Source organism: Myotis myotis, unplaced genomic scaffold (assembly GCF_014108235.1).
Source record: "Myotis myotis isolate mMyoMyo1 unplaced genomic scaffold, mMyoMyo1.p scaffold_m19_p_2, whole genome shotgun sequence".
In the NCBI taxonomy this organism is placed as follows: Eukaryota; Metazoa; Chordata; class Mammalia; order Chiroptera; family Vespertilionidae; genus Myotis; species Myotis myotis.
Genome location: NW_023416324.1, coordinates 216,442,624 through 216,459,615, shown reverse-complemented (window position 1 = coordinate 216,459,615; position 16,992 = coordinate 216,442,624). Strand labels below are relative to the sequence as shown.

General features: G+C 60.2%; 2 protein-coding genes across 3 annotated transcripts; one reads left to right on the top strand and one right to left on the bottom strand.

Moving 5' to 3' along the window:
- Positions 1 to 647: 647 nt before the first annotated feature.
- Positions 648 to 8,825, bottom strand: MIS18A (MIS18 kinetochore protein A). 2 transcript variants are annotated; one of them, XM_036352153.1, is made up of 5 exons: positions 8,463 to 8,825; positions 5,517 to 5,583; positions 3,608 to 3,730; positions 1,668 to 1,761; positions 648 to 970 (listed from the first exon to the last, which is right to left on the bottom strand). In XM_036352153.1, exons 1-5 carry the CDS (start codon positions 8,791 to 8,793, stop codon positions 878 to 880), a joined length of 708 nt encoding a protein of 235 aa, XP_036208046.1. In that variant the 5' UTR covers positions 8,794 to 8,825; the 3' UTR covers positions 648 to 877. The 2 variants fall into 2 exon arrangements, with proteins under 2 accessions (XP_036208046.1, XP_036208047.1); XM_036352154.1 differs by lacking the exons at positions 648 to 970; positions 1,668 to 1,761 and adding an exon at positions 1,809 to 3,347.
- Positions 8,826 to 10,959: 2,134 nt separating this feature from the next.
- LOC118677098 (melanocortin 2 receptor accessory protein) lies at positions 10,960 to 16,789 on the top strand. Its single transcript, XM_036351884.1, has 3 exons — positions 10,960 to 11,122; positions 15,437 to 15,533; positions 16,231 to 16,789. Exons 1-3 carry the CDS (start codon positions 11,011 to 11,013, stop codon positions 16,472 to 16,474), a joined length of 453 nt encoding a protein of 150 aa, XP_036207777.1. The 5' UTR covers positions 10,960 to 11,010; the 3' UTR covers positions 16,475 to 16,789.
- The last annotated feature ends 203 nt before the right edge of the window (positions 16,790 to 16,992 follow it).

Sequence of the window (16,992 nt, the reverse complement as noted above, 5' to 3'; positions counted from 1 at the left end):
CAGAGGGCTCGCTCACTCCACACACGGGCGGCTACTGGCCACTGGTCAGCAGGAGGCGGTAACTGGATGGCCGGTCCGTCCCCCTTAGGACTTTCGTTACAGCTCTAAGTCATCTCAGAAGCATGAGGGAGCTTCAGAGCGGGTGAGGTGAGTTCCCACACCCGCACCCCAACAGAGGGCGACCTTCACCCTGGGCAGGCCACGCACACGCCACCTGCAGAAGGAGTGGGTTTCTGAACTCACGCGCCACAATCCAGTCCGTCACAATCACCCCGAAGCGCTGCTTTCATCTTTATTCTCGTCCTGACTGAGCCACATGTGCTCCCTGCAGGTCTGACATCACGGAAAACGGGACACGAACCCCCAGACCCGCCTCGGAGACACCGCTTCCCTCTGGAAGCACCGACGGGCGGGCAGGCGGCACAGGAGCAGGAGCTGGGGCTCCACTATGAGCACGTCTGCTCAGCTCCCGGCAGGTTTACAACCCGACAGATGAGGCCTGCCGCTCCCCAGAGCTGCGGGCATTTCAGAGAGGACCCGGCCGCACGGGGCCGGAAAGACACTCAGTACTCGTCTCACTCAGCACCGAAGGCGAGCGGCAAGGCAAGTACACTCTGAAGACGGACTTGATACAAGGAGAAAACAGGTCAGAAAAGCATGGCCGTTCCTGATCAGAACAAAAGCTCCTACATTCTATTCCCAGCAAGTGTCACAAAACGGGTGTAAAACTCAATACGGGAAACAGTCATCTCTTCACCATCAAACAGAGCCCAACAGCAAGTCCACAGCTACTCCCGGTGCCGGTGCCCGGCCAATGAGAGCCCCCCGTCCGGGGAAGTGGCAGCAAGAACGGCGACCTCAGCGGGAGCCGCGGGCACTAGGGGCGCAGCTGGGACCTGGAACTGGCCAAGGACAACTTCGTTTCCACGTCGCGCAGCTTTGTCTGCAAGATTTTCAAAACATCTTCCATCTGTTGCAGCGAAAAAGGGGATTAACAATCACACGACTGCGACTGAAATCAGACATGGCTGAGTGATTAGAATACACATCAGTGATACAACTTCTGAATGTGTGCATTACACAGATATTCCATGTGTATCAGTGAAACCACTTAAACTAAATGTTATTTAAATAACACATAAGCCTATGAAGAGTTCTCAACGTCTAACTGACAGCTTTTTAAAGAAAGGTTTCTTTTGTTGAAAATAGGCTTTTACTTATTTTTAGAGAGAAAAGGAGAGGGAGAGAAACATCGATCGGCTGCCTCCTGCACTCCCCCCACTGGGGATGGAGCCTGCACCTGGGCCTGGGCCCTGGCCAGGAATCGAACTGTGACCTCCTGGTTCAGAGGTCAATGATCAACCACACGGGCGGGCTCGGCAGCTCTTATTCACTCCTCACCATCTTGCCTCTGCCAGGAGGGGTCACCATGCGCAAGTACGACTGCTTCCACCGTGAGAACCGAGTCCAATGGAGGAGCCGTGTGGCGGAGAGAGATTTCTACGTGTGACCGTCCTGGAGGCCGTGCCCTCTGGCCTGGCATGAAATGGCTTCCCTCTTTCTTTTGATTGAGCTTTAGCTTAACTTGTCCCCAAACCACAGCCTCTGACGCCGGGACCAGAAGCAGCGCGGAGGGGGGGCTCCTCCGACAGAGCGCGGGCAGTTACCTGCTTCAGCGAGTTCTCCATTTCCGTTCTGCTCTCAAGACTGAACGCCTGGTCGTCCGACACGATCTGCTTCTCGGAGGACCCTAGGACATAACTGCACCACGGAGTTAGAGACGGAGCGAGCAGGTACTGAGCCTGCGCTCGCGAACAATGTTTCAGTTCTAAGTCTATTACACTACGTGTCAGCACCCAGTGAACACACAGAGCTGTTTCTGTTCCCAGCCCATCGAAAGCTGTCCCACCTAACATCACGTTTCCCGCCATGCAAGAGTGGTCCAGACAGTCCTAAACATCCCCCAATGCGACGGCCCTGCATGATGGGCATAAGCCGGCGGCAAAGCATTAGCGCTCACAGTTCAAAGTCCTGCTGCCAAGTTTCTGTATGTGACACCCGGGAACGTGCGCTCCCACGTCGGCATTTTAGTGAATAGTAATCTGTCCGGTCAAACCTGGCAGCTCCCACAGTCACCTCACTGCTCCCTGCTGGCCTCCCGGGGCCGAGACGCCGGTCCAGAGAAGGTGAAGAGCCGGACTGGCCGGCAGGGGCGTAGCAGCAGAGCCGGGAACCCACAAACTCTCAGCAGTGAGGGGGATGGGCCAGGAGCTCCCAGAAAAGGGGCTCCGTTGCACTCAGTCAGCACAGCCTGCCGTCCCCTGCAGCAGCCTCCCGTCACTCCTCTGATGGAATCAGCGCGGCCTGTCTGGGAAGCCCGGCTGATGAAAGGTCTAAAAACTGACGGAGGCGGGACTGCGGGCACTAACCAGCTGTTTGGAGGAAGGACGATGAGGCGGGAAACTGAAGAGGCACCGAGGGATTTTCGAAACGGTCAGTGCCCGTGGCGGAGGGCGCCCACGGCTGAAACCAACCAGGCTCCTCGCCTTAGGGTTCTGCCCAGAACAGCGCCCGTGTGGGTCCCGGGCTGAGTCCGCCCCTCACTTCCTTCCACAGACGCGTCCCTTTCGATCCTGCATCAGCCCCACAGCCCGAGAGCTCCTGCCTTCACAGCGTCCTCCCCTCCCTCCCTCGTCACGGATCCGTGTCACGTCCTCACGGGACCAAGGGCGCCCGCTCGCTGGGCCTCTGCGCGCGTGGAAACAGGGGACCTGCGCTCCCGCCAGGCCTGCAGCACGAGCCGCGCCCGCACTGCTCCCGGTTTAAAATGTTTATCGAAGCCTTTCCAGTTTCCCTTATCAGAGCATAATTAGAAGAGAAAGTGTAATAAAAGTAGGAAATCTAAGAAACCCCTCTGGAGTGACAACACCCGGGAGGACCAAAGCCCAGGCACTTCCTCTCTCACGTGTTCTGTCCGTCCGTCCGTCCGTCTGTCCAGACGCGCAGGCTCAGAGGCGTCTTTCTTTAAGGTGGTGAGGCCGCGTCCTGCCCAGGACGAGCGGAGGTACAGTGAGGCCAACGGATTTATTTAACTTCGTGTTTCCTATAAAACGGTTCATGGACTGGAAGGCCATTAAGACACTGAGCTGCCACCAGGCCCCAGCCCGCCTGGCTGCCTGGAGACCCGGGGGCGGCCCTTCCTGGCCCTCGGAAGCGCGAGGACGATGCCAGGCGGGGTTGAGACACAGGCAGCTGGACCTGGTGCCCATGTCACCGAGCACCAAGGCCTCCCTTACCGACCGGCTGTGAAATCCCCATTTCTCCTGGACGTCCGAGGAGGCTGACCACTGAGGGGGAATCAAACAGACAAAACGGACTGAACCCACGGTCCGGCTCCATCAGAGCCGACCCAGCAGCCACTGCGCCGGCGTCACTCTGGGAAATGCTCTCACGGCGCTTCCTCCGCACAATTCACAGCGTCTGACGCTCCCGTCACTGGCTTCGCGGCCAGAAACGGTGACCTGGACACACGCTCGCACAGGTGGACACCGGTGTCCGCACACCGACTGCTCGCGAGCCGCCCAGAGCGCTGGCCGTGCGCACTCACCTCTCCGTGGCCCCCACGCCGAGGCAGAACAGGTCCCTCTTGTAGTCCAGGTGGCCGGGCGTGCACCGGTAGATGTAGCCAAGGGACAGCGCGCAGCCCGCACAGCGCAGGGTCTCCAGGATGCTGCGGGAGAGACGTGCTCAGACCAGGTGGCACCTGCCCCAGCAGGTTGCTCGTGACTCCGCCCTCAGCCACACCCATAAGGGAGACGACAGGGAGGTGCTGGTATGAGGAACAGTCATTTCCAGGCTCCTAGCAACAAAGGCACACACACCGCAGCCCAGAGCCAGCCAGCAGCATGCCTCAGCCAGCATTGACTAACGTTTTTTAAAACTGATATTAGAGAGGGGGGGGCGAAGGGGGAGAGGGAGAGAGAGGGAGAGAGAGAGAGAGAGAGAGAGAGAGAGAGAGAGAGAGGGAAGCATCACACCCTGAGCAGGGGTCGAATCCACAAGCTGGGCATGTGCCCTGACCAGGACTAGAACCAGTGACGTTCAACCAGCTGAGCCACACCCACGGGCTAATCACACTTGTTTTCCTTGTCGCTGTCCTTAGTTACTGTCTAGGCACAGCAATGACACCTCCGGCAGAATATAAAGGTTCTGAGTCGATAAATGACAAACATTCAGCCCGGACAGCACAGCAGGTGCAGGGGCGACAGGAATGAGGAAGGCAACAGCACGATGAGCAGCGCTGGGAGGCAGGAGGGCGGGCTCGGCAGGAAGAGGCGGCGCCGTCCTGGCTCTACGACCGAGCGGCCCTGTGGCCTCAGCCAAGCCCCGGCCACCCAGCCTTCCTCTCTCCAGACACAGACGGGAGCGAGCCCAAGGCCGGCTTCCCAGGTGAAGCTGTTCGTTACAGCCACACACTCCCCGCCTGCGCTGGGATCGCGTTCTCTTGGAGTAGTTTTTCACTGAAGGAGACTGTCTTTGACCACAACAGCCCAGCGTTGCTACAGTGAAAAACCAGCATTTAAAATGCACTGAAAACACACGACGTTTACTGGCCTGTGTGCCACCTGACGCTATTTCACCAACACCAGCGGGACGGGCTCCGGGACACACACACAGGCACAGCTGCCCATGCGCTGTGTGAGGGTGCCATCACAGCAGGGGGGGCAGGTGCCCGACGCGGTCCCTTCCCGGGGGGAGGGGGAAAGGACAGAGGGGGAGGGGCTGTGCTGTCATTTCTGGCCCCGCCATAGCCTTGTCTCTTTACCACCACAGGCCATGTGCGTGTGTATGTGTCCGTGTGTGTGTCCGTGTGTGCGTGTAAGTGTCTCTGTGTGCATGTATGTCCGTGTGTGCAAGTGTCCATGTGTATGTGTCCGTGTGTGCATGTATGTGTCCGTGTGCGTGTATATGTCCGTGTGTGTATGTGTCCGTGTGTCCGTGTAACTGTCCGTGTGTGCATGTATGTGTCCGTGTATGTGCCCATGTGTGCGTGTAACTGTCCGTGTGTGCATGTATGTGTCCGTGTGTGTCTGTGTGTGCGTGTAAGTGTCTCTGTATGCATGTATGTCCGTGTGTGCATGTATGTCCGTGTGACAGCAGCACTTCCTACGGGCGCCCTGACATGGAACGGTGGGTGGCGCTGGTCGGAGGCGCGCTGGGCTGAGAGCTCACGACACAGGTGTCTTCTTTTCTCGGTTTATTTTCTGTTTCCTCAGCACCAGGCCCCACAGCCCGGAAAGGGAGGGTCCCCGTGAGCCTTTAGAAACCAACCCTCTCCCCCCGCAAACCTGACGGGCTGCCATCACCCGAGAACCAGTGCGTCCCTCGGGCTGTCACATCGATCCCGGGGGGAGTATCCCTGGTGACCTCACGGGTAATAACCTTTTCGGAGATTCTACTTGAGAAGTAAAGGTTTTCTTTAACATCCACATTCACGTGGACCGAGCCTCACTCACCAGCCATTCTCGTTTTCCCGTTTGGACAGTATCTGCTCCTTATCCACAGAAACGTTGCTGGAAACGCCTAGAAAACAGACCAGGAACTTGTCCGTGCGGTTTGTTATAACAGATACAGACACTTAGACAACTTCTAACTCAACTTTTAATGTGGAACTCAGAGGACCAGAAATAAGAGCCCAAAGTCCCAAAGTGTCTCTCTCTCTCTCTCTCTCTGTCTCTCTCTGTCTCTCTCTCAGGCGGGTGGTTTAAAGCAATGTCCCCAGAAAACATTCAAATGGACAAAATGAATCAAGTTAGAGGGAAGATTCAATGGACAGTAAAACGTGGAACAATTGGAACCTCAATGCAGAGACCACCGAGAACCTGCCAGACACAGCGAAACTGGGATCAAAACCAGGGAAGACGCTAAAGCCAATGCGGGCATCTCCAGGCCTGGTCCTCTGTGTGACACTGAGGGGTCACAGCTGACCCGAGAAGAAGCAAGACTCACCCCGAGGGCCCAGGCCCTGAAGCCGGGGGTGGGGGTGGGGGTGGGAGATGAGGAGGGGATGCCCACCTAAAACGGCCAAAGCATCTCGGTTTCATCTCCTCTGAGTCCACATTCCACTCCACCCTCCAGGCGCTCAGACCAGAACTGGGGTGTCACCTTGACTCTGTCCTCATCCTGCTCCCCACACCACGACGCTGACAAGTCCTGTCAGTTGCACCTCACCGCTCTGCCTCCAGCCCCAGCCTCCTCTCCTCCTCCTGCCTGGACCACTGCGCCCCGACCCACCCCCCCTTCCACGCTCAGGCCTCCCTCCATCACTTCCTCAAAATTAAAATCTAGGCCAGGCCACGCCGGCTTACATGCCTCACTGCCCGGGAGAGACTCTGATTCCGTGCAACAGCCTAAGGCCCTGCGTTGTCGGCCCCTGCCTTCCTCGTCAAGTCTGATCTTCATTCCGTTCCTGGGCCACACCGGCCCCAAGGCCGAGTCCTCGCTGCCCCAGGCCTGCCACAGCAGCGAGCAGGACCCCGACTTGCACGCTCAGCCGGGCGGCCTTCGTGCACAGAGACGAGAGACACCCCCAAGCAGCCCATCTGAGCGCTCTTCAGAAGGGGGGGCAAGTGATGCCTGTAACCAAATCCCCAGCTTGGGAAGGAGACCCGATTCCTCAGCTTGCGCGTGCCAGTCAGCCCCGGACTTGGGAAACGAGCTCACGTCAATGTTACATTAAAGCTCAGTGGTGCCCTGGCCCGTAGCTCAGCTGCTCAGAGCATCGCCCGACAGGAGGCTGTGGGTTCTGGCCACAGTCAGGGCACCTGTAAGAGAATCGACCGCTGCGCGCATCAATAAGTAAAAGAACAAGTCCACGTTCTCTCTCTCTCTCTCCCTCCCTTCAATCAGTATTTTTTAAAAAGCTAATGATCACGTTATAGCTACGGAATAGTACGTACGTGTTACGAATCTTGACAAAGTAAAAATAATTCAATTTGCTCACACTGGGGCAGGAGGGAATGAAAATTAATCCAAGAGTCCATTTTGTCTTCCACTGGGGACTGGGGTGGGTTTGTTACATCAATTTGTAAAATCCCCATTTTACAGAGAAAATAGAGGCAGCGAGGCTAAGGAACTTGCCCAAGGAGACACAGCTAGTAGGCGGCAGGCCAGGGTTCAAACCCGCACAAGGGAGGGGCCATCGCCAGGCTGTGCTGCCTGTCAGCAAGGGTACAGCACCTGCTAAATCCATGAAGTACATCTGTATACACTAATACGGAGAATATTCAGAATGTGTGTGTGGACCAAAAGGATGTATGCTTAACATATACACACTACAACCTCCAGTGTGCTAACAGTTCACACGTTTAATAAGCTGGTCCATGCAGGGAGCCCGCCAGCAAGTCCAGATGAGAACAAACGCGGGGGCCACAAGGGCAAGTCCCCGCTTTCACACCCTCTGCATATAGTGACTCCCACGATCAAAGGGCTAATCCCAATAAATCACCATGGAAATGTCTGCTCTTAGGCTTCTGTTTAACCACTAAAAGGGGCGCAGCAATTACTGTTTCTTTTAAAAAATATCTTTTTATTGATTTCCGAGAGGAAGAGAGAAAAGAAACATCACCAATGAGAGAGAATCATGGCTCGGCCTCCTGCACGCCCCCTACTGGGGATGGAGCCTGCAGCCCAGGCAGGTGCCCTGACCTCCGGGTTCACAGGTGGACGCTCAGCCCGAGCCACACCCGCCGGACTGGCCATCACTGTCCGTGAACCGACGCCTCCCGCCGGGAAACAGCGGGCAGCAAACAGCTCCCGGGCACTGCGGGCACCGGTGTCCGCCCTTCTCCCCAGTGTCTCACTCCAGGAAGGAGTCTTCAACTGGAAGCCCACAAGCCAAGAAGAACAGCCATTTTTACACCAATTCCGAAAAAACATAGTAAGCCGCGCCCCTAAACAAACACGAGGAAAGCAACCAAGCCAGGGGAGCGGGAGCCTGCGGGTGGGACTGAGGCCAGGAGCCCCCTCACTGCCCTGCGCCCAGGTTCCTGGGGCGCCCCCTGCAGGTTCGCTTTACAAACAACAACCCTGACACTCAGAGGGCCGGGCGCCCGCGGATGCACCTGTGACGTCAGTGCTGGCCCCCCCCTCCCCCCCACCCCCGGGAAGCAGGCAGCGGAAGGGCGGAAGGTCCCACATCAGCCTGCCCCGGAGGGCTCCGGGGCGGCTACAAAAAATGCTTAGAATTTAGTTTTTTTGTTTTTTTTACGAACGCTCACAACGATGCTGATCCAACCGCTACCGATGCATGGACGATGGACCGGGAGGCCACGGAAGGGACCTGTCACTCGCGAGCGCACGGGGCGGGGCAGCGCACCTCCCGGTGTCCGTTCTCACCGACCCTGGCAGCCCGGAGCACCCCCCCCCCCTGCCCAGCACGGCCCCCGGGGCCCGCCACTGACTGCGCAGCAGGATGCAGCTGGCCTCCGGCCCGGCCACCCAGCTCAGCGAGTCGCCCAGCGGCCGCCGGCATCCGGCGCACAGGAACACGAGCGGCCGGTCCTCGTCCCGCGCGGCCGCCGCCTCCCCGCTCCGCGTCCGCTCCGCGTCCGCCGCGGGCCCGCTCGGGGAGCCCCACGCGCTCGTCCACTGCTCCAGCAGCCGGCGGCCCGGCGAGCCCCCCGAGAGCCGCCGGCTGAGGAGGGAGGGCTCGCTCCACGCGCCCCGGTCGCCGCACGCGCAGCTGGCGGAGGTGCAGCCTCTACAGCGCTCCTGCGCTGAAGCTCCCGCCATCGCGACGAACCAGCCGGCCGCGGGGCACCACGGGAGACGGGGCGCCAGTGCGCGTGCGCGGGGCGGGGGCGGGGCCAGACGGCCGACGCCCAGCCGGGGCCGTGGCGTCAGGGGCGGGGCCTGGCGGAGGAAGGACGGCGAGCCGCCCACTAGTGCGCATGCTCGCTGCCGGTCTAGCCCGGCTGGTGGCGCTGCGCGTGCGTGAGGTTTCCGTCGCTTTGCGCGGAGGCTGCGGGCGGGCGGGGGCCACGCCTCCGCGGGGTGTGCAGCTGCGGGCCGCAGGGGCGGTGTCTTTGAGGGAGTGAAGCGCCCGGACTGTCAGCAGCTCGTCCCCGAGGCCGTCACCGTGCGTCTAAAGCGAGTCCGCCGCCCCCGCTGCCTGAGAGGCGGAGTGGGGCACACCTGCCTGTGGCTCCTCCCTGATTCACCTGCAGCCCCTCCGCCCCAATTGGGGGCGGGGCCCGCCGGCCAGTCACCTGTGGCCCCTCCTCCCAGCCGGCCGGCCCTGATTGGGCTCTGATGGGGGCAGGCCCACCGGCCAACCTCCCGCTGTCTCCTCCTCCCGACAGCCCTGGCCCCTATCTGCTGATTGGGGCTGGGCCGGCCTGACCCCACCCGTGCACGAATTCATGCACTGGGCCTCTAGGAGGATATGAAAGTAAGTGTAGGGTGTGCGTGACTTTTAAAAAATAAATTCCTGTCTTAGACCATTTCAAACATTTGCAAAAGCAGCAGGAACAGCAGCGTGAACTCCATGCAACCCCCACCCGGCTTCTGGCTCTCAGGCCTCCAGCCCACAGCCTCCACAACCGCAGGAGTCCATGCCTAGGACATGCCTCTGTGCGTGTGCATGGGTGTGTAAATGTGTGCATGTGCATGCCTGGGTGTGCACACACGAGTGTATGCATGTGTATGAGCGTGTCTGTGTGCATGCTGTGTGGGTGTCTGTGTGTGGACGCACAGGTGTGTCTGCGTGTGTGCACGTGTGTGCATGTGTGTGTGCATGCTGTGTGGGTGTCTGTGTGGACGCACGGGTGTGTCTGCATGTGCTCGCGTGGGTGTGAGCACGGGCTGTGGGGCGGTGATGGAGCTGGAGGTGGGAGCTTCCTGAGGTTCTCCAGGGAGGGAGGCCCACTGCCTCGCATGGCAGCCTCTGGGTTCTGTCTGTGTGCGGAGGGGGCGGGGGAGTTTGCCCCCCGAGATGTGGGATTAATGATTTCTGCTGACATGCCCACTGAGGTCTAACCTTCACGGAGCTACTGACCGCGGCACGTGCGGGGAGTGTCGCCCGTGGACGGGCCGCTGCAGGTTCACCCCCCGCAAGGCCGAGCTCCTGGCTGCCGTCTACACGTCCATGCCGCTCCCCTCCGCGGTGTGACCTGCGTGGAGAACATGGGAGTGGGGTGCTGGAGGGAGAGGCCCCAATGCTGTGTTTGGGCTCCCCCACTCGGAGGCCGAGTGCTCACGTCGCCCTGCTCCTCTCCAGCCTGGAGACGCCCCCTGACTGCGCACCTCGGCCGGGCCGGTGACCTGCGGGGCCTGTGTCCCCAGAGCTCAGCCCATCATGTGGGACCTCGGCCCAGACAAACCACCCCGTCCGTCCCTCTGTCTGTCTGAACCCGGGCAGCTGCCTGGCGGGTCCTGGGGGCCTAGATAAAACAGGGGAACTGGGTAGGGGCGGCTGCTCTGGCTTCGTGAATGCCGTGTGTTCATGAGCGAGGTCACAGTTCAGGGCCCACATGGCCGTCGCCGCCTCGGACGATGGCTCTGAGCCAGTGATGGCGGTTGCTCCAGCGCCTCAGCGTGCGCCCAGGGCAGCGCCAGGCCTCCGCTTGGGATTTCACTTTTTTATCTGCTTAAGGCAGAAAGGGGTGTCCTCCCAGCTCTACTCAGCACCCCCTCTTTCCAGGCCCAGGGTCTGCAGTCCCGTCCCCCCTCCCCCCGTCCCCCCTCAAGCACTGGGGCCGCCCGGGCCTCCGCCCACAGCTGTTTGCTTTGGAGCCTTGTCAGGAAGGGGCCAGGGAGGGCCCAGTGCGCCCAGCAGGCGAGCCCCCCCCCCCCCGGCTCCCCCCTCCTGTCCCCGGCCTTTCTCCAGCCAATGGCTCCAGCCGGGGGTGGCCTTGGGCCCAAGACCCACAGACACACTTGGCCGCTTCACAGAGGCCGGTTGGCCAATCGCGCCGCGGCCTGCCCAGCGCCGGACACGCCAGTGCGGCCATGGCCACGGCCAACAGCAGCAACGCCTCAGCGCCCTCCTTCGGCTACGAGTACTACCTGGACTACCTGGACCTGCTCCCCGTGGACGAGAAGCAGCTGAGAGCCCACAAGTGTGAGTCCTGGCCGGGGAGGCAGCGGGCGGGGCTGGGGCCCCCACGGCTCTCTCCACCCACCGGACAGCTCACGGGTGGCCGGGACCCGGTCGCGCTGGGAGGGATCAATGAGCGGGGACAGTGTCTGTCATCGTCCTGAGTGAGTCCGGGACTCACCTGGGAAACGCCGACACTCGGGGGCACCCGTGCGGTAACAGAGGTCGCCTGATGGAGGTTCGTGGGCCCGGGGTTCGGATGAGCGAGGGGAACGTCTTCACGTTGCAGCTTCGGGGTTCCTGCGTCTGTGCGCAGACTCGGGAGAGAGCTAGTTTGCCGTCCCCAGAGATGTATGACTTAACGATTCTATGGTTCGTGTCTCAGGAAGGACGCCCGGACGAGTTAATGCCTTTGGCTCACCCCCCTTCAGCCTCGATCTCTTGGGTAACTGGGCTTTGTCAGCCACCCTTTGGGATGACTCCAGCTTCTCAGGCAAGATAACAAGTCAGCTGAGGAGACACAGGAGCCCGACACAAAACAGAGGCCCGGCCCTGGGGACCGGCTCTGCCCTCCCCGAGGTCGGGGTCCACGGGGGTTTCATGAACTAGTCACACGCATCTGTCCAGGGCAAACGCATCGCCAAGGACCGGAGACTTTCTCATGAGGAGATGGTCTCTGCCCGCCAGCTCAAAACGAAATCGCTGTCCTTATTTAAAAAATATTTTTATTGATTTCAGAGAGGAAGGGAGAGGGAGAGAAACATCAATGAGGAGAGAGAATCATTGATCGGCTGCCTCCTGCTGGGGATGGAGCCCACAACCCAGGCATGTGCCCTGACCAGGAATCGAACCGTGACCTCCTGGTTCACAGGTCGATGCTCAACCACTGAACCACACCGTCCGGGCCCAGGTATATGTTTAAGGGTGGATTTGCTTTGGGGAAATAGCTAAGGATCATGAAGAAGTTAGTCGGGCGAATGAAATTAAGCCAATCAGTACAACCCGGGTGTCAAAAGTAAACAATGATCTCATAACATAGCAAAATGGGGGTGTGTCCCTGAAGGTGATTCCGAAAGAAGAATTTGTAAGTGTTTATTAATGCTTGATCAGTACATGCATGTTAGGGACATTGAGACGATTCTACGGTAGAGACAGGAGGACTATTTCGAAGGTCAGTATGCATTTGGATTTGTAAGTTTGAGTACTTTTACTTAAAAAGTCAGGTTTTTTTTAACTGATTCAATACAGAAAATTGGTCACAACGCACAGAGCACCAGGTGAAACAGAAGTTGCTTTCTCTCCCAGGTAGCCGTCTGCGGGCGGGTGCTGGGCTGCGCCCCCCCACCCCCCCAAACCCTCGGGAACCAGCCTCGCCCGGTTCCTCGCTCTGCCCTCGCGGGCCGTGCCCACGCCCCACGCCAGGCTCTGCGTCACAGCCAGGCTCTGGGCAGAGAACATGCAGGAGGATAGGAAGGGACACGGAGCAGGGGCCCTACAGCCCCTGCAGAAAGACTGCAAGAAACTGTCCACCTCATTGGCCAGCACCTTGTCACATGCCACACCTAGCTGCAAGGGAGGCTGGACACTGTCGTCTTTCTCCCAGACAGCCGTGTGCCCAGCAGTCAGCAGGGGTTCTGCTACTAGGGAAATGCGGGGGGCGGACAGGACTGACAACCAGCAATCTATGCTGCAGTCCCTCACAGCTCACTTTTCTTGTTGTTAATCCTCACATGAGGATATTCCTTCCATTGCTTTTCAGAGAGTGGAAGGGAAGGGGCAGGGGAGAGAAACACTGATGGGAGAGGCACATCGGCTGGTTGCCTCCTGCACCCACCCCAACCGGGGGTGGGGAGCAAACCTGCAGCCCAGGTATTGAACCCTGGACCCTTGGCTGTGCGGGCTGACGCTCCAACCACTGAGCCACACCGGCCAAGGCACATCTTCTATTCTCGTGAGCTAGAAGGATGCAGCGATATCACTTGCTACAAACCCTCTTCACAGAATAATGTAGTTCTGTTTATAGATCATTTCACAGCCAGTGACTGGGGAACTATGCATGTGCACTGTACTTACATCTCATCGTATTAAGCTGTGTGTCAGTCTGTATGACACGCACTATCCTCCCATCTAACGGACGGGGAAACGGCTTTAGAGATGTAAAACCCCAGGTGGTCTGAGATCATTAGAACTCAAACCCGGAGCCCCGGGCCGTGACCCCGCGTGAGTCCCCACGAAGGGGAAAATCTTGGAATTAATCGGCCAGGACCTGGGACTCGAATGGGAGCCTCCTGTGAACAGGAAGTGTCTTAATGGAATGAAGGTGCTGCCTCCAAGTTCGGATGAGAAATCCCCCAACATGCCATGCAGCCGACCCTGCCACCCAGCGCCTTCTCTTGCCAACCCACTGTGCCCCCTCACTCCCCTGTCCAGCCAGTATCACCCCAGAAAGGAAGGGAGGAACCAGGGAGGGAGTGAAGGGGGTGGGGGGAGGGGGGTGGAGAGAAGGGATGTCTCTGGGGCTGGGCCTCCCATTGCCCCGCATGTCTCCCTGGGAACAGGCCCTGGTGCTGAGCTCCCAGCCGGGCCAGGACGTCCTGTCCTCCCGGGGCAGAGGGGCCTCCCGGGGGAAGCGAACCCTCCTTCCGGCTTCCTTTCTCAGCGGAACAGGATGAGGGGACTGCACCCAGGAAGCAGCTCCTGGCCCTGTGGGTCTGGCGGGATTCAATGGCTTGTCCGCAGGGCTGTGCTGTGAAAGGTCTCAGTCCTGCTCGGTGGGTGGGTGGGGACACTGACCCAGGGCAGGGGCAGAAGACAGCCCGTGGGGCGGGGGAGGGGAGGCTGGGGGAGGGGAAGGGGAGGTGGGAAAAGGGGAGGGGAGGTGGGGGAGGAGTGGGGGAGGGAGAGTGCCCACCGCCAAGGTTTTGAAGCTGTTTCCTTAGGCAGTGGTTCTCAACCTGTGGGTGGCGACCCCTTTGGCGGGCGAACGACCCTTTCACAGGGGTCGCCTAAGCCCATCCTGCAGATCAGATATTTACATGACGATTCATCACAGTAGCAACATGACAGTGATGAAGTAGCAACGGAAATAATGTTATGGTTGGGTCACAGCATGAGGGACTGTATTTAAAGGGCCGGAAGGTGGAGAACCGCCTTAGAGGCTCTGACAGAACTGACCTGGGTGCTTAAGAACACGTTTTTATTGATTTCAGAGAGGAAGGGAGAGGGAGAGAGAGACATCAATGATAAGAGAGAATCATGGGTCGGCTGCCTCTGGCACGCCCCCCACTGGGGATGGAGCCCACAACCCGGGCCTGTGCCCCGACCAGGAATCGAACCCTGACCTCCTGGTTCACAGGTCAATGCTCACCCCCTGAGCCCGCCGGCCGTGCTCTCCCCTGTGGCCATTTAATTCCAAAGACGCCCACGCAGGCCCTGCCACCTCACAGCAGCCCCCATACCACTGGCTGCAGGTTCCTGAACTGGGTGGGGAATGGCACCCCACCTGCCGGTTCTCCCCAGGCGGGTCTAGGGTGTCTCCCGGGTGTCCCCCTCCCCTTTAGCCTCCGGCCACACACACAGCCACAGGGTCACTGCACACGTGCCTTTTCCTCCTGTTGGCCCAGCTGCCTGCCCAGCAGACGGAGGGCCTGTCTCCCCAGCTCCTCACACAACGGGTGCCAGGGAGGCCTCGGCGACATTCCCGGGAGGGGGCGCTCTGCTGGGCGGGCAGGGGCTCGGCGCAGCGGCGCAGCTCTCGCTCCGGGCTCAGTGCTGCGGGATGGGGCTGCGCTGACGGTGCTCACCGGGCCCCGGCCGACCTCTCAGAGGGGAGGCCGCCCGTCACAGGAGCGGCCCGGCCCTTTCTTCTCCCTCCCAGGAGAAAGGGAGCAGGGAAACCGGTCTTCTTCTTTTTAAAGAAGATGTTTTCATTGATTTTAGTGAGAGGAGAAAGGAGAGGGAGAGAGAGAAATATGCACCGGCTGCCTCCTGCATGCCCCCTGCTGGGGATGGAGCCCGCAACCCGGGCCTGTGCCCTGACCTCCTGGTTCACAGGTCGATGCTCAACCACTGAGCCACCTTGGCCAGTGGGAAACCCACCTTCTGAGCAGCAGTAGCAGCTAAAAAAGCGCATCCACTGGCACTGCCTGATTCATTCCTGCTTCCCCTCGACAGACAACCCTTCACCAGCCAGTGGCCAGGGCTCGGGGCAAAGCCACTTCCCGCTGCCGTCACTGCCCACAGCCCAGAGGCCAGCAGAGGACGGACATCGCCCTCGCCGTTCCCCAGCCCGCCCCGCGTGGTGCCCGTGGGTCACACACGCACCTGTCTCTCCTGCAGACTCAGTGGTGATCGCCTTCTGGGCAAGCTTGGCCGCCTTCGTGGTGCTCCTCTTCCTCGTCCTGCTCTCCATGTCCCGCCGGGCTCCCGCGGCCAGGTGCGTGCGGACCAGGTGCGCGCGGGCGGCAGCGTGGGGGGCCAGGTGCGCGCGGGCGGCAGCGTGGGGGGGCCAGGTGCATGCGGGCCAGGTGCGTGCGGGCCAGGTGCATGCGGGCGGCAGCGTGGGGGCTCAGGGCTGCGCGGTGAAGAGCCGCACATCCACAAAGGCACTGCCGGAGGAGGACGAGGCCCCGACACCCGCTCCCTGTGGGGAGCCTGAGGACGCGAGGCCCAGGGAGTCTGATGGGGAGCGTCTAGAAGAGGCACCTCTAGGGCAGACAGAAGGGCTGTTGCTGACGGGTCCATCTTTGGGGATAAAAATATTCTGAAACAGACTGTGGTGCCTGGCTGGTGTGGCTCAGTGGTTAAGCACTGACCTACGAACCAGGAGGTCACGGTTCGATTCCCGGTCAGGGCACAGGCCTGGGTTGTAGACTCACTCCCCAGTGTGGGGTGTGCAGGAGGCAGCCAGTCCATGATTCTCTCTCATCATGGACGTTTCTATCTCTCTCCCTCTCCCTTCCTCTCTGACATCAATAAAAATAATAAAATAGTGTGGTGATGGCTGCAGAATTCAATGGATATGCCATAGCTCATCGATTGTACGTTGTAAAATGTATCTCACCTGAGCTGTTAACCCAACGGAGCAGGGGAGGACTGTCCTCCGCAGCCCTGACCCCCCCATCTGTCCACAGGAGCAGCGCCCTGCGCCACCCTGCGTGCCCCTGCGGCCTCCACGTCAGCTTCCCCTTCTGCATCCGGAGGCACCCGCTGCTCCACAGGGCCCCCCCGGGGACCCCGACAGCCCCACCCAGCTCAGCCAGCGAGCCAGGCAGCAGGGCATCCGGGCCCTCCGCCTCGCGCCTCACCGCCCCCCAGGCCCACCCTGCTCTCCTGTGGGAACGGGCCCTGGACGGGGACCCCCACGGCATCAGCTGATGTCGGCCACAGCCCAGCTGGCCTCCCACTGGAGACGGTTCTGCACCAGCGAACGGCGGCCACTCCGAGGGGCTCAAACCTGGACACGTGCCTCCTGAAAGCAGCAGAAGCACAGCTGCCAAGAACCACCACCAGGAGGCGCTGCCGTGGGCGTGTGAACCCGCACTGGTCCCAGCGGCACCAGCCCCCTGGCCTGGCCTGGCCTGGCCTGGCCGGGGAGCAGCCCCAACGGGGCAGAGCTTCAGTGCCCAGCCGCTTACTCACTTCCACACTCACTTCGGAAGCGTAGAAAAAGAATAAACACAAATAAAGATGTAACAGCCACTCACTCATCCCTACTCTGCCACTTTCTAGCCTCCGCCATCACTGCTGCGCACGGCATCGACCCTGAGTTCCCGGCTGGTCTGTAGTGACGAAGCCGGGAGCCCTGTGGTGCGGGGTGCGGGGTGCGGGTGCGGGGCACGCAGAGCTCTGAGCGACAGGCTAAACTACACGGGAAACTGCCTCATCCACATTCC

Excerpts from the sequence above, each read along its gene's own strand:
- MIS18A (XM_036352153.1), bottom strand. The coding sequence starts at position 8,793 with ATGGCGGGAGCTTCAGCGCAGGAGCGCTGTAGAGGCTGCACCTCCGCC. Across the intron at positions 5,584-8,462 it reads CAGCTGCATCCTGCTGCGCA|GCGTTTCCAGCAACGTTTCT; the intron begins GTCAGTGGCGGG and ends TCTGTTTTCTAG. Across the intron at positions 3,731-5,516 it reads CGGGAAAACGAGAATGGCTG|CATCCTGGAGACCCTGCGCT; the intron begins GTGAGTGAGGCT and ends TCTCTCCCGCAG.
- LOC118677098 (XM_036351884.1), top strand. The coding sequence starts at position 11,011 with ATGGCCACGGCCAACAGCAGCAACGCCTCAGCGCCCTCCTTCGGCTAC. Across the intron at positions 11,123-15,436 it reads GCAGCTGAGAGCCCACAAGT|ACTCAGTGGTGATCGCCTTC; the intron begins GTGAGTCCTGGC and ends TCTCTCCTGCAG. Across the intron at positions 15,534-16,230 it reads CGCCGGGCTCCCGCGGCCAG|GAGCAGCGCCCTGCGCCACC; the intron begins GTGCGTGCGGAC and ends ATCTGTCCACAG.